General features: G+C 41.0%; 1 protein-coding gene across 1 annotated transcript in view; it reads left to right on the top strand.

The window, feature by feature from the left end:
- The first annotated feature begins 129 nt into the window (after positions 1-129).
- The window catches only part of NFXL1 (nuclear transcription factor, X-box binding like 1), a 93,122-nt gene continuing 80,374 nt past the window's right edge, over positions 130-12,877 (top strand). The window contains exons 1-4 of the mRNA XM_039541676.1: positions 130-334; positions 3,055-3,222; positions 4,822-4,931; positions 7,892-8,025. Of these exons, the coding sequence (XP_039397610.1) occupies positions 145-334; positions 3,055-3,222; positions 4,822-4,931; positions 7,892-8,025 (602 nt within the window). The 5' untranslated portion in view covers positions 130-144. The remainder of the gene's footprint in view (positions 335-3,054; positions 3,223-4,821; positions 4,932-7,891; positions 8,026-12,877) is intronic.

Raw genomic sequence — 12,877 nt, forward strand, 5'->3', positions numbered from 1 at the left:
GGCCTCGGGCGGAAGGGGCGGGGCTAGTGCCACGCCGCTGACGCAGCCCGGCTAGCGGAGCCGGTGGCTGACGGGCGGGGGAGTCCGGCCCCAGGAGCCGGGCGGACGTGGGGGCTGCGCGGTGCCTCTCTCACGTGGCCGGGGATGGAGGCGGCGTGGCGCCAGGCCGGCCGGGGCAGGGGCCGAGCCCGGGCCGGCGGCCAGGCCGGGAGCGGGCCCTGTGCCCGCGGGGGAGCTAGCGGCGGCGCCCGGCCCGGTCCCGGTCCCGGCCGGGGGAGAGGGGCGGGCACTGCCTGTGTCCCGCTCACCGGCAGCAGCTCCCTGGGAGCCAGTGGTGAGTATCCCCCGGGCGGCCCAGCCAGGGCAGGCGGAGGCCGCGCCGGGCTGCGCTCCCCGGCAGGCTCCACGGCGCCCTGAGCCGCCGGCGGCCCCAGCTTACAGGGCAGCAGCCTTGGCAGGTTGGGGCCAACGCAGAGGGGCTTCGTTAACGGGCCTGAAGCCTCAGCCGCGCAAGCCAGAGGTACCCGACAGCACAGGACTGCGGGGCGGGAGGCCTGAGTTAATTCCCAGCTGTGCCAGGGTGTCCCTGCCTTGCCCACGCTGGTGAGCCCCCGCTCCCCTGAGTGGCGCTGTTGATTTCCCACTTTTCTGTGCAAGGTTCACAGTCTGCACCCTTGTAGTGATTGTTCCCAAGCGATGGCTGCGATATCTTATGTGAAGTCTGGTTTTGACTTTGGTGCGGCTGCTCATGTGAATAAGTGCTCCCCAGTGTGGATAAGGGCCGCATAATCTAGCCCCTAGTTTCTGCCACCATTTCCTGTGTGTAAAATGGAGATTCAGTATCTCACAGGAGTATTGTGGTTATACATTTGCTGTCTGTGAAATACTGAGCTGCTATGTTGATGAGGGCCTGGAAAAGTTTATAAATATTTAACCCCTTATGCTTAACAGTCTGTATTACCTTGTATTTAGCTGTGACATTGTGGTTATTTTCTCCAGGCCAGAATAAAAGCTCTGTGAATCTCAAAAGGTGGTCCCTTCTATCAGTAGAAATTAGTCCAATAAAACACTTTGCCTCACCCATCTTCTCTTTATTAGTAAACTCCTCTTTATTTACAGCGAGCTGTGTTGGGTCATGGCATAGGCTCTCAAGGAAAGCAAAGAAGACTTCTGCTAAGTCTAGTTTTAAAGCACTTAAATACATTGTAGGGAGCAGACTTGCACTTGCAAAAACTTTAGGCCATTCATTTCATCCCCATGGCATCTCTAATTCTATAGTATTTGATTTTATGGCTACTACACTTTGTTGGACTCTTAACAAGTTGTGATTTTATTTGTATTCATTTATATTATTGAAGTGCTTGGGCGACCTAGTCATAGTCCAGGTTTCCATTGTACTCGATGCTGTACAAACAGAACAGAAAGATGGTCCCTGCCCCAAAGAGATTACAATTTAAATATAAGTTAAGGGATAACAGATGTGTACTCCCCCAATTGTCTGTATCCATGAACAGTGAAACAGTATTGGTTGACAGGATGGGCAGTTGGCTCAGTATATCAGCAGCCTAACAATTACCAAGCTTTTTGTCTGCATCATGTCAGATGAGACTTATGAAGGTGGATATGAGGTAGCTTTGCAGATAGTTATGGGGACCTAAGTTCCCTCTAAGCTGCACGGCCATGCAGCTGCCTATTAAGCCCTGCGCAGGTGTTCAGGGCTGCCATGGGGAGAGGTGCCTCCCCTGTAGCATGGACCTGCCGTGGCAGCGAGAGGTGCCTCTCCCCGCTGTCCCCAGCATGGACCTGCTGCAGCGGGGCAGAGAGTTGGGGGGAGTCCTCTCTCTCTGCTGTAGTCCTGGCCAGCCTACACCCCAAACCCCTCATTCCTGGCCCCACCCAGAGCCCACACCCCCAGCTGGAGCCCTCATCCTCCTGCACCCCAGCCCTGAGGGCCCCCCCCCCCCACATGATTTTTGTTATGTGCACCAATATGGAAGTGATGTGTCTCACATAAAATTCATTCCACACATGCATGGGAAAAATTAGAGGGAACACTGATGGGGACATCCTCCCAAGTGTGAGGTACCACAGCAGGGAAAGCATGGAAGTTCTTGTTTGAAAATTTGCCAAGTGCCTGATGGAGGCTGGTATCATCAGTTGATCAGAGTTAAGAATCAACCTTTTGATACTGAATAAGGGCTACATAGGGTAGGGATAGGTTGTGACGGTGTTTGAAAATGAGGGCAAATAGTTTCTTTGCAATAAAAAAGGGTGAGCCAGTAGAGAGATGCAAAGACAAAGAGGTGACATGGTTAAAGAAATGGGCTAGGAAAATTATCTTTGCAGTAGCATTTTGAATGAACGTAAGTGGGGCAAGATTGCATTTATCAAGACCATTAGTCTCTCTCCAAAGGAAGGAAGTGAGACTTTGTAGTAGAGTCCCAACTGCAGATCCAGTCTCCCTCTATATCGTGCTCAATAGTCAAAAACTATCTGTTAAATGGCAATGTGGAGGCTACTTAATGTTGTCAAAGTGGTAGCATGGGTCCATTACTGCAGTAGTGAAGCACTGGACAGGTGAGAGAGCCCCAAAAGTCACAATTGTAAAAGTAATAGAAACAGTTAAATGTACCTCCAAAGTTTCTGCAAAATAGCGCAGATGCACTGTTCTAAACAGTTGTGAAATTTTATGTGCCTGACCCAACAAAAAGGAATACTGTTTTTAGTAGCTTTTAGTTAAAGCAGCAATATGTACTGTCTAGCCAGCATACTTTGATAGGACGTGTCTGTTTGGTTAGATTAATATTTCTTTTGAAATAGTGATACTGGTCCATCAGATGCAATTTAACTACTCCCAAAACTGTGAACATTCATGCTGATGCACACTTTTTTTCTTAAGTCATGTTTACTTGTGCTGCATTAGAAACACTAAAATGCTGAACTGTCTGTAAGGAGAGAATAGTTATTGAGAACACCATATTAAAAAAACTAGAAAAGGACAGTGGAATCTGCAGAATTTAATATGGCATTAAAATTTAATGTATTTTTATACAGAATTATCTTCTCAGAAGAAATTTGATGAAATTAAGAAGGCTAATCAAGCAGCAGCAAAAAAGTTTGTTGAAGACCAGTTTAGTTCCTCTTCTGAAGAAGATGAAGATATCGAAGGAAAACATGTAAAAATATTGGCCAAAACATTCACAACTTATACTAATCAAACTGGTAAAATATTTTAATATATTGACTTCTCTGTTAGTGCAATGATGCCAATCTTTTTATGCTACAATCATCGTATATTGAAAAGCTTTGATAGAGGTAGATAATTTATTCTGATATTGTAATGTTCTTAACATATGACTTTAAGTACTTCATTTTCTGGTGTTCAAGATTGGTAGAAGATTTGTCACAGGGTATCTCTGTCACTACCTGGTGTGCTGTGCTGTCTAGACTGTTTCTGTCACTTCATAGTTACAAACACTCCCAGGCTGTTTTCCTTTCATGACATGTATTCTTTTATTCCTCTGCCTTTTTTAATGCACAGAACATCAGACAGGTGTTGTGTAGCAGAAGCTTTCAGTATAGCTTCCCTTCTGAGCTCACCCTTGTTTCCTGTTCATTCTATTTATATCCTCCCAATGACACCCTTAGCCTGTATTACCACCCAGGGCTGCCCAGAGGATTCAGGGGGTCTGGGGCAAAGCAATTTTGGGGGCCCCTTCCATAAAAAAGTTGCAGTACTATAGAATACTATATTCTTGTGGGGGCCCCTGCAGGGCCTGGGGCAAATTGCCCCACTTGTGTGTGCTGCCCCCCTGCCCTGTTACCACCCAGGTGCTCATAATCCCACAATGGGAAGTGTTTAATTGCTCACAGCTGATCTTGCAGCAGTCTTCATGCTGCAGCAATTGATTAGGATGCTGCTGCTAGCACTTTATCACAATTGCGTATGCAATTTATACAGCAGGCCAGACAGTTCAGGAGAGAGGCTGGCTGATTAGGTAAATGGGGAAGAAAAGTCTCAAGTTTGCAAAATAAGGCTTCAGAACTGTGTGGTTTTTCATTGGTTTGTATTTTGTTTTGGGGGAGAGAATAAATGCCTACGTGTATCCCAACTCCTTAAGCTGAATTGTTATAAACCTGCAACTTGGGTAACTCAGTTGCATGCATGGGAGATGTAGTATCTGGACCTTTTCTGTTCTTCAGTTCTTTCATGCCTACATTTTTGTTTTATTTGGTGGGGCAAGGGAAGTGGGATGGTAGTGATGGAAGAGGTCCTGAAAATTGAAGGAGAGGGGATGATGGGAGTAACAGGGCAGAACTGGTCAGGCAGGGCTGTGTTTGGACTAGTAGGGCATGGATAGGTAGCAGCTGGGGAGTGGGGAGGGTGTGCTATTTGAGGCAGAAGTTGGTGAGTGGAGCTGGGAGTAGCAACTTTTGTATACTTGCCACCACTTGATGGGGGGAAGAAGTATCTGGTGAGATACAGGTGAGGAGGAAGGCTGCAGGATTTAGCTATTTGGTCCCAAGAATGGAAATGAAATGAAACTAACTAAATCCCTGTGCACCTGTTGACTATTTATACCCAATTGACTGAACAGACTTGCTATCTTGATTAGTGTGATTATTTTTTTCTTTCCTCTTCTAAGCTTAATGAAACAGTAACATGAACTTTTCTTTGACTTATGCTTGGAAATAATGCTGCACAAATGAACACTTGATTATCTTTAACTGTGAGTGCTTATCTTTGGATGCTCAGAGATATAAATAGAGGATCAAACACTGATGGTTTTACAAGAAGACTGTGTTTTTTGTGTATTAAAGATGGTGATGCAAGTGAACTAGAACGTACAAGACAATATGTGAATGAAGCATTTCAGTCTGGGGCTTTGACATGCTTGATTTGCATTGCTTCAGTTAAGAGAAACCAAGCTGTAAGTATTTTACACGGTATTTTACAAGTCTTCAAGGTATTAACCAGCTAAATTGCTTTTATTAATGTTTCAAGCAAATGTTAAATATTTAAATAGGAACACTTGCCTGATTTACTGGAGTACTGAGGATTAATATGAAAGTTCTAGGAGTGCTAAACACTACATAAAAATTATAGTTTACTTTTCAGCTAACTGTCATGTTTGTGCAGTATCAAAGCTTGTGCATACATAACTTGAATTTTGGTTTTTGTTCTGTGAGGTTCCTGTAAAACCTGTGGGCATGGTACAGTATAAGTAAGCTTGACATAATTTTATTTTTATTTATATTATCCATCAAAATTATATTTTTATTTTTAACTATTTAAATTTTCACAGTTGTAGAAAATTAGGGGAGGGGAGTCAGACATTTAGTTAATTACCTTTTTGAATCTCAATGTTAAGCTTTATAACTGTTAAAATACACATTGTCACTTAAATTTGTAAATTTTGATTATCTAGGGAAATATTTTTTCATTGGTTTGTGTGTATATAGCAACATTGATTTGATATTTATCAATAAAAGCTTAGTCCTTCCAAGCCTGAGGATCACAGGATTATAAGGATCACATTTTAAAATTTTAGAAAGTCATGGATGCAAAAAGTAGCAGCAATAGGGTCTACACTTCAAAAGGTTACAATTGTTGAACCTTGGTTAAGATATTGTTACAATCAGCAATAGGGGAGTATTACAATTGGATCATATAGTAACGAGAACTAAAATTAAGCTACAGTATTGCAGAATGGGTCAGTAAGGTGCAGTGAGAGAGAAATGTGGGATTTTACTTGTTTGGGTATTGAGATCTGCATGGTTGAATAAATATAGCCAAAATTACGACCCCTCCATATTTTTTTTCACATAGCCAAATTTTTCCATGACCCAACATATCTCAAACCAAATCTTGCTCCCACTGAAATCAGCTGAAAAATGCCATTTAATTCAATAGGAACATGATCGGGCCTGTCATACTTCACTGTAGTAAATATTATAAGGGGAAACAGACTGTTTGTGCCCTTGGTTTGCAATAACAAATCTTGATGCAAAAGAGGGAGCATGCAGAAAAACTTAACTTTTTTTTTAATGGAGGATAGTTGTTGTATGTATCTAATAAAGCTGATGACATTAACTTGTTCACAGAAGCCTCGTATAACACATGATATGTGATTTTTATTAGACCTTTTGGTTCTTACAAATGAAGTACGTTTTTAATGTGTCAAGGTCTGTGTTTTTGTGTTTGTTAATTTGATTTGGCCTGTGACAGTTGACATCACTTACCAGTAGACCTAAAATCATTTGGAAGCTTGAATGAAAGTTGATTTAAAAACAAAACAAAACAAAAAACACAAAACACATTGTTACTCATCTTGTATCCTTAACAGTTTTCTCCATTGAGTATTTTAATTCAAATATAGTAAACCTCTCAACTGTTTATAAATGTTAGTTTTGGAAATTAGCTATTAGTAACTTTCTTAGTGGGTCTGAAGCAACACACTTTTGACTTTGAGTCAGAAGATTGGAAATGTTTTCTCTCTTGGCCCTTCACAGGCTAAATGTAAAACAACTGGCTTCCATTTTAAAATGTCCAAGGGTAAATCCAGCGAAAAGAGAAATTCAGACTTAAATCTTCAGCTGTTTCACTTACCCCATTATGTCTAGTTCCTGCAATACACTGAACCTTTTAAGGGTGTCTATGGAGATCATGGCAGTGAGCCTCCCATTCTGGGATGACAGACTCAGGTTTGTATGGCTCATGTCACCGTGCTAAAAATACTGTTGCAGCTTAGGCTCTGAGCCCTGGGTAGGGGGTAGACTTCAGACCTAGAGTTCAAGCCTAAGCCATGACATCAAAGCGCTGCGTACACAGGGTTTTTTAGCACGGTTGCATGAGCCTGAGTCTGTTGACCTGGACTGGGAGACTTTCTGCCATGGGCTATGTAGACACGCCCTAAAGGGCGTCACATCAGAAGTTAGACTATAAACTTGCAGACAAGGATGTTTTTAACTCAGAGGGCTGTGACATAGGTGTGTACAGCCTTGCGTTCCTTGTGCAGTGCACAAGATTTACATGCATACATACTTATGTATGTACATAGACCCTGATTCATGTCTATGCACTGGAGGTTGTGTCCCTAAATTGGGTTTATTTTTATAGATATTTGCTATAATATTGCTTTGAGATAATTTTCACAGTAATCTTTCAAACATAAGACTGACTACAAATTTATTCACCATTGAGATGTTTTCATAACTGTTTTTATCCTGTTTGCAGGTTTCCAGTTATCTTTTAGACAAAGAGTATGTTCCTTCCCAACTCACCTTCTGTTTCACTTTGTTGTGAAATCATAAAGCTGCATTTGTTCTATTTCACTTGATTCTCAGCCACAGGCTGATGTACTGAGCATACCATTATGACTTCGCTTCAGGATCAGCAAAGAAATACAGCCAGGACCAAGAACACAAAACTTCAGTAATGGCAAGGGGAGCACAGAAGGAAACTGGCCACAATAAATTACTTGTTTTTTTTAACTTTGTCAATTATGAAAGTACCCCCTTTAAAAGGGACACTACATTAAAATTGACACTTCTGCATGAATCTTTGACTTGTTGTTGTTGCATATAACACCTAAGATTAGAGAGGGAAAAAATGTTTTAGTATTTCTTTTGTGTAATTATGCCCACATAAGCAACAGGAAAAAGTTATACAGCAATAGAAGAGAGACAACATTTACAACAGTATGAAGCTGTAGTAGTAAAATCATCAAAATTGGCAGGTGAATACAGGAGTATATGAAACTAGTTTTACCTCCTCTTTTAATTGAATAGGTTTAAAGTTGGTATCCCTTTTAGATACTAGTTTTTTCATTCATTTAATCAGAAGCAAGCTTAATAGGTGCTAGTCATTTCTTTTATGTTTCTCTTTTAGGTCTGGAGCTGTTCTGGATGTTTCTGTATATTTCACATGCCATGCATCCAAAAGTGGGCTAAGGACAGCCTTTTTCTTATATCTTCTCCCTTGACAGATGATGATTTTGGGAAGAAAGATTATCCATGGCCTTGGTAAGCTTTTCATTTTACATTTACAAAGATGCCTTGATTGAGGACTAAGTGAGAACGGGAGTCACTTGAAAAATAACAATACTTGTAACTGGAAAACATGTACTCCATACTTGCTTTCACATTGTTCTGAGTTTGAAGCTCACACTGGCACAGTTTGTGTTTTAGGAAGCATTAAAAAAAATCACTGCATTGAAACTTCAACATGTGAAGACAGCAACTTGACTGTTGTACAGATCTCATGTTTTACCCTCGGTTAAAATGTGTTTTTGATGGGTCCCGTCCCCTCTTCTCACCCCCCCCCCCGCCGGAGTGCCAGCTGGAACTGGGGTACCACTGAGCCCTCCCGACCTACCAGCCTGGGCTCCTTTTTACACTGTATTGCTGTGACAAGCTGCAAAGCTCTCTCCAGCCTGCGCTTTCACCTGCATACATACAGGTAGGGACGCACCCAGCTCCAGTTAAACAACGGCTCTTTGACCAGCCCTTGCATGGGAAGGCTACAGCTAGGGCAACTACCAGCTTCTCAGGCACGCACCCTCTCTGGTGTATAAACCCAAAATTATACCGTCTTGTGCTGCACAGGGAACTGTACAGTGGAAGCTCAAAATTTGCTCCCTCCCTCAATGTGGAGAGGAATATCAACAGCCTTTTGCCCGTGAGTTATGATTTCCACACATTGGTTTAGATAAAGCAAAAATAAGTTTAACTACAAAAGAGATCTTAAGCGATTAAAAAAAAATTGTGATTAAACGATAATAGAATACCATTTATTTACATTTTGGATGTTTCCTACATTTTCAATATAGATTTTAATTGCAACACAAAATACAAAGTGTACTGTACTCACTTTATATTTTTGAGTATTTGCACTGTAAAAAGCAAAAGAAATAGTATTTTTCAGTTCACCTAATACAAGTACTGTAGTTCAATCTCTTTATCTAGAATGTTGAACTTAAAAATGTAGAATTATGTACAAAAAACCTGCATTAAAAACCAAAACAAATAGAGCCCGCAAGTCCACTCAGTCCTGCTTCTTGTTCAGCCAATCACTCAGACACACAAGTTTATTTACATTTGCAGGAGATAATGCTGCCTGCTTGTTGTTTACAATGCCATGTGAAAGTGAGAACAGGCATTCACATGGCACTGTTGTAAATATCGGCTATGCAGGCTACATGAAAGATGCGGTAAAGATTCATATGTCCTTTCATGCTTCAACCACCATTCCCAGGGACATGCATCCATGGTGATGACAGGTTCTGCTCAATAACAATCCACAGTAGTGCAGACCGATGCATGTTCATTTTCATTATCTGAGTCAGATGCCACCAGCAGAAGGTTGGTGGTGATTGTTGGGTTTTTTTGGGTGGTTCAGGTTCTGTAGTTTCTGTATCGGAGTGTTGCTCTTTTAAGACTTTTGAAAGCATGCGCCACACCTCGTCCCTCTGATTTGGAAGGCACTTCAAATTCTTAAACCTTGGGTCCAGTGCTGTAGCTATCTTTGGAAATCTCACATTGGTACCTTCTATGCGTTTTGTCAAATCTGCAGTGAAAGTGTTCTTAAAATGAACATGTTCTGGGCCATCATCCAAGACTGCTATAACATGATCTATATGGCAGAATGTGGGTAAAACAGAGCAGAGGGCAGACAATTCTCCCCCCAAGGAGTTCAGTCACAAATTTAATTAATGCATTTTTTTAATGAGTGTCATCAGCGTGGAAGCATGTCCTCTGGAATAGTGGCAGAAGCATGAAAGGGGCATACGAATGTTTAGCATATCTGACACGTAAATACCTTGCAATGCTGGCTACAAAAGTGCCATGCAAATGCCTGTTCTCACTTTCTGGTGACACTGTAAATAAGAAGAGCGCAGCATTCTCTCCTTTTAAATGTAAACAAACTTGTGAGTCTTGGAGATTGGCTGAACAAGAAGTAGGCCAGAGTGAACTTGTAGGCTCTGAAGTTTTACATGGTTTTGGTTTTGAGTGCAGTTAGGTAACAAAATAATTTCTACATTTGTAAGTTGCACTTTCATGACAGATTGCAAAATAATAATTGTATGAGGTGAATTGAAAGACACTATCTTTTATCATTTCTACAGTGAAAATATTAGTAATAAAAATATACACTTTGATCTCAATTACAACACAGAATTCAATATATATGGAGATGTAGAAAAACATCCAAAATATTTAATAAATTTCAATTGGTATACTATTGTTTAACAGTACAATTAAAACTGCAATTGCAATAAATTTTTTTGAATTAATTGCGTGAGCTAGCTGTGATTAATCGACAGCCCTAATTTTGAGTGATAAGGGATAGCAAACAGATCAAAGCTGATTTTCTAGCCAATAAACAAAAAACGCAAACTAAGCTTAATATACAAAATAGATTGGATATGAAAAGCAGATTCTCACCCTAAGAGATTATACAAATGGGAAGGGACCTCGAGAGGTCACCTAGTCCAATCCGCTGCACTCAAGGCAGGACTACGTATTGTCTAGACCATCCCTGACAGGTGTTTGTCCAACCTGCTTTTAAAAATCCCCAATGATGGAGATTCCACAACCTCCCTAGGCAATTTATTCCAGTACTTAACTTCTTACCCATCAGAAGTGATTTTTCCTAATGTCCAGCCTAAACCTCTCTTGCTTCAATTTAAGCCCATTGCTTCTTGTCCTATCCTCAGAGGTTAAGAACAATTTTTCTCCCTCCTCCTTGTAACAACCTTTTATGTAATTGAAAACTGTTATCCTGTCTTCTCTTCTCCAGACTAAACAAACCCATTTTTTTTTCTATTTTCCCTCATAGGTCATGTTTTCTAGACCTTTAATCACTTTTGTTGCTTTTCTCTGGACTTTCTCTAATTTGTCCACGTCTTTCCTGAAACATGATGCCCAGAACTGGACTCAATACTCCAGTTGAGACCTAATCAGTGCGGAGTAGAGAGGAAGAGTTATTTCTTGTCTTGATTACAGTATTCCTGCTAATACATCTGAGAATGATTTTTGTTTTTTTGCAACAGTGTTACACTGTTGACTCATATTTGGCTTGTGATCCACTATGACCCCCAGATCTATTTCCGCAGTACTCCTTCCTAGGTAGCCATTTCCCATTTTGTATGTGTGCAACTGATTGTTCCTTCCTAAATGGAGTACTTTGCATTTGTCCTTATTGAATTTCATCCTGTTTACCTCAGACCATTTCTCCAGTTTGTCCAGATCATTTTTAATTTTAATCCTATCCTCCAAAGCTATTGTAACCTCTCCCAGCTTGGTATTGTCCGCAAACTTTATAAGTGTACTCTCTATGCCATTATCTAAATAATTGATAAATATATTGAACAGACCCAGAACTGATCCCTGTGGGACCCCACTTGTTATGCCCTTCCACTGATAACTGCTCTCTGGGAATGATTTTCCAACCAGTTATACACCCACCTTATCATAGCTCCATCTAGGTTGTATTTCCATAGTTTGTTTTTGAGAAGGACATGCGAGACAGTATCAAAAGCCTTACTAAAGTCAAGATATACCACATGTGTGGCTTCCCTACTATCCACAAGACTTGTTACCCTGTCAAAGAAAGCTATCAGGTTGTTTTGACACAATTTGTTCTTGACAAATCCATGCTGACTGTTACTTATCACTTCATTATCTTCCAGTGTTTGCAAATTGATTTCTTAATTATTTGCTCCATTATCTTCCACATACAGAAGTTAAGCTGACTGGTCTGTAATTCCCCGGGTTGTCCATATTTCCCCTTTTATAGATGGGCACTATATTTGCTCTTTTCTAGTCTTCTGGAATGTCTCCCGTCTGCCATGACTTGTCAAAGATAATTGCTAATGGCTCAGATCTCCTCAGTCAGCTCCCTGAGTGTTCTAGGATGTATTTCATCAGGCCCTGGTGATCTGAAGACCTCTAACTTGTCTAAGTAATTTTTGACTTGTTCTTTCTCTATTTTAGACTCTGATCCTACTTCATTTTCACTGGCATTCACTGTGTTAGATGTCCAATCACCACCAACCTTCTTGGTGAAAACCAAAACGAAGTCATTAAGCACCTCTGCCATTTCCACATTATCTGTTGTTGTCTTTCCTCCCTCATTGAGTGATGGGCCTACTCTATCCTTGGTCTTCCTCTTGCTTCTAATGTATTTGTAGAATGTTTTCTCGTTACTTTTTATGTCCCTAGCTAGTTTAATCTCATTTTGTGCCTTGGCCTTTCTAATTTTGTCTCTACATACGTGTGGTGTTTTGTTTATATTCATCCTTTGTAATCTGATCGAGTTTCCACTTTTTGTAGGACACCCCCCTCTCCCTCCCCTTTTTTTTTCTTTTTGTAGTTTTTAGATCATTGAAGATCTGGTTAAGCCAGGTTGGTCTCTTGCCATCCTTCCCCCTGCGTAGGAAAGATAGGATAGTTTGCTCTTGTGCCCTTAATAATGTCTCTTTGAAAAACTGCCAACTGTTTTCAATTGTTTTTCCCCTTAGACTTGCTTCTCATGGGATTTTATCTACCAGCTCCCTGAGTTTCCTAAAGTCCGCCTTCTTGAAATCCTTTGTCTTTATTGTGCTTTTCTCCCTCCTACCATTCCTTAGAATCACAAAGTCTACCGTTTCATGATCACTTTCACCCAAGTTGCCTTCCACTTTCAAAATGTCAACCAGTTCCTCCCTATTTGTCAAAATCAAATCTAGAACAGCCGCCTCTCCTAGTAGTTTCTCCACCTTCTGAAATGAAAAATTGTCTCCAATATATTTCCAAGAACTTATTGGATAAATCTGTGCTGTATTGTTTTTCCCAACAGATGTCTGAGTAGTTAGAGTACCCCATCACCCCACAT

The sequence above is a fragment of the Mauremys reevesii genome, linkage group 5, assembly GCF_016161935.1.
Source record: "Mauremys reevesii isolate NIE-2019 linkage group 5, ASM1616193v1, whole genome shotgun sequence".
Classification (NCBI taxonomy): domain Eukaryota; kingdom Metazoa; phylum Chordata; order Testudines; family Geoemydidae; genus Mauremys; species Mauremys reevesii.